The sequence below is a fragment of the Corapipo altera genome, unplaced genomic scaffold, assembly GCF_003945725.1.
Source record: "Corapipo altera isolate COAL_440 unplaced genomic scaffold, ASM394572v1 229, whole genome shotgun sequence".
NCBI lineage: Eukaryota > Metazoa > Chordata > Aves > Passeriformes > Pipridae > Corapipo > Corapipo altera.
In genome coordinates, this window is record NW_020885108.1 from 159758 (window position 1) to 161353 (window position 1596).

General features: G+C 61.0%; 1 protein-coding gene across 1 annotated transcript in view; it reads right to left on the reverse strand.

Annotated features, from left to right (window-relative positions):
- Positions 1–1261, reverse strand: part of LOC113960315 (keratin, type II cytoskeletal 6C-like) — a 4756-nt gene extending 3495 nt beyond the window's left edge. Inside the window, 1 exon segment of the mRNA XM_027669830.1 lies at positions 659–1261. Within this exon segment, the coding sequence (XP_027525631.1) occupies positions 659–1261 (603 nt within the window).
- Positions 1262–1596: the final 335 nt, after the last annotated feature.

Consider the following 1596-nt stretch of genomic DNA (forward strand, 5'->3'; position numbering starts at 1 on the left):
TTTCCCCCCCATTATCCTTAAATTCTCCCTTTAGCTTTCCTTGTCCTGCTGCTCCAGGAATTGGACCTAAAGCCGGGCCACGGAGGATTCTCCATCACGCGGGAACAGGTCCCGCCAACGCCTCTTTCATCACCCAGAGGGATTTGCATGGTGATGAGACAACCAGGTAACTTTTGTTTTCTAATCCCTGCGCTTGCCTGAGCAGCAAAATCAGGGAAAGGAGGGAATTCCTAATAATTTCCAGCTCAGAGGAGGTTTTAAACGCAGCCCCAACTCCACGCCTGTCCCCTGTGGGAATCTGGCTTAGATTTGAAAGCCTGGAGATGTGGAAAGGGAAAGCAAAGATCTAAAGGAATGTTTCAGTGGGAGGTTGTTTGGGCAGAGGATGGTGGAGGAGGGAGAACCCGAGCCCGAAACCTGCGGAGGTTGGAGGTGTCGAACCTGCTCACAGGAGCAACCTCAGAGCAGGGCAGATGAAAGCCCCGCAGACACGGCTTTGATCTCGTGGGGAGGAGAGATTCCCATCTCTTCCCTTAATGAGAAGGCTCCGCTGGAGCTCCTCAGCCGGCCGGGATTCACCTCCAAAGGGACGTTTCTGCACCGGTGGGGAAGTTCCTCCCGGTTTCCACCTCGCCTGGTTTCCACCCCGCCCTCTCACCTTGTCGATGAAGGAGGCGAACTGGTTGTTCAGGGTCTTGATCTGCTCCTTCTCCTGGGTTTTCACCTGCTGGATCTGGGGGTCGATCTCCACGTGGACGGGCCGGAGCAGGGTCGAGTCGATCTGCACCGGCTGGATGCCGGGGCCGGCTCTGCCTGGGCCACCCATGACAAAGCCTGGGCCACCAAAGCCTGGGCCACCAAAGCCTGGGCCACCATAGCCACCGCCGTAGCCGCCCACCCCAGCACCGAAGCCCCCCATTCCTCCGCCGCCTCCCATCCCTCCGAAGCCGCACATTCCTCCTCCTCCGCCGCCCATCCCGCCCCCGAAGCTGCCGAGCCCCCCGTAGCCGCCGCCGAAGCCGCCCATCCTGCCGCCGTAGCAGCCCCCCATGGATATCCTGGCACTGCTCCCCAGCCCGTGGAGGCTCCTGCTGCCGAAGCCGCCGCAGCGCCCGCCGGCCCCGAAGCCCCTGGACATGGAGTAGGAGCTGTAGCTGCTCCGGCTGCGGCCGCCCCCGAAGCCCCCGCCCATGGCAGAGCAGGAGCTGAAGCCCCTCCGACTCCCCCCTCCGAAGCTCCTGCAGACGGATTGGCGAGACATCCTGGGTTCTCCTCAAAAGGATCCGAACAAACTGGGAAAGGCTGAGCAGGTGGATGAGGCTGGAAGGAGAAGGGAAGTCGGTCCCTGTGGCTGGAGGGCAGCGGGTGCTCCTTTTATGTGCTCCCGGAGTGGGCTGGGTCTGCATGGGCGTGAGGAGGAGACAGCTCCTGTCTTCATCAGCGTGGCGTGGTCGCAGATTCCCATCTCCAATTTGCCAAACATTGACCCTACCCAGAAACACACCCTCCAACGCGGCAGAAAAGGCACAACAAAGGTCCGACTGGGGCTCCCAACGCTCCCTGACCCGGGAATTCTGAGCCTTGAGGAGCAGCGAA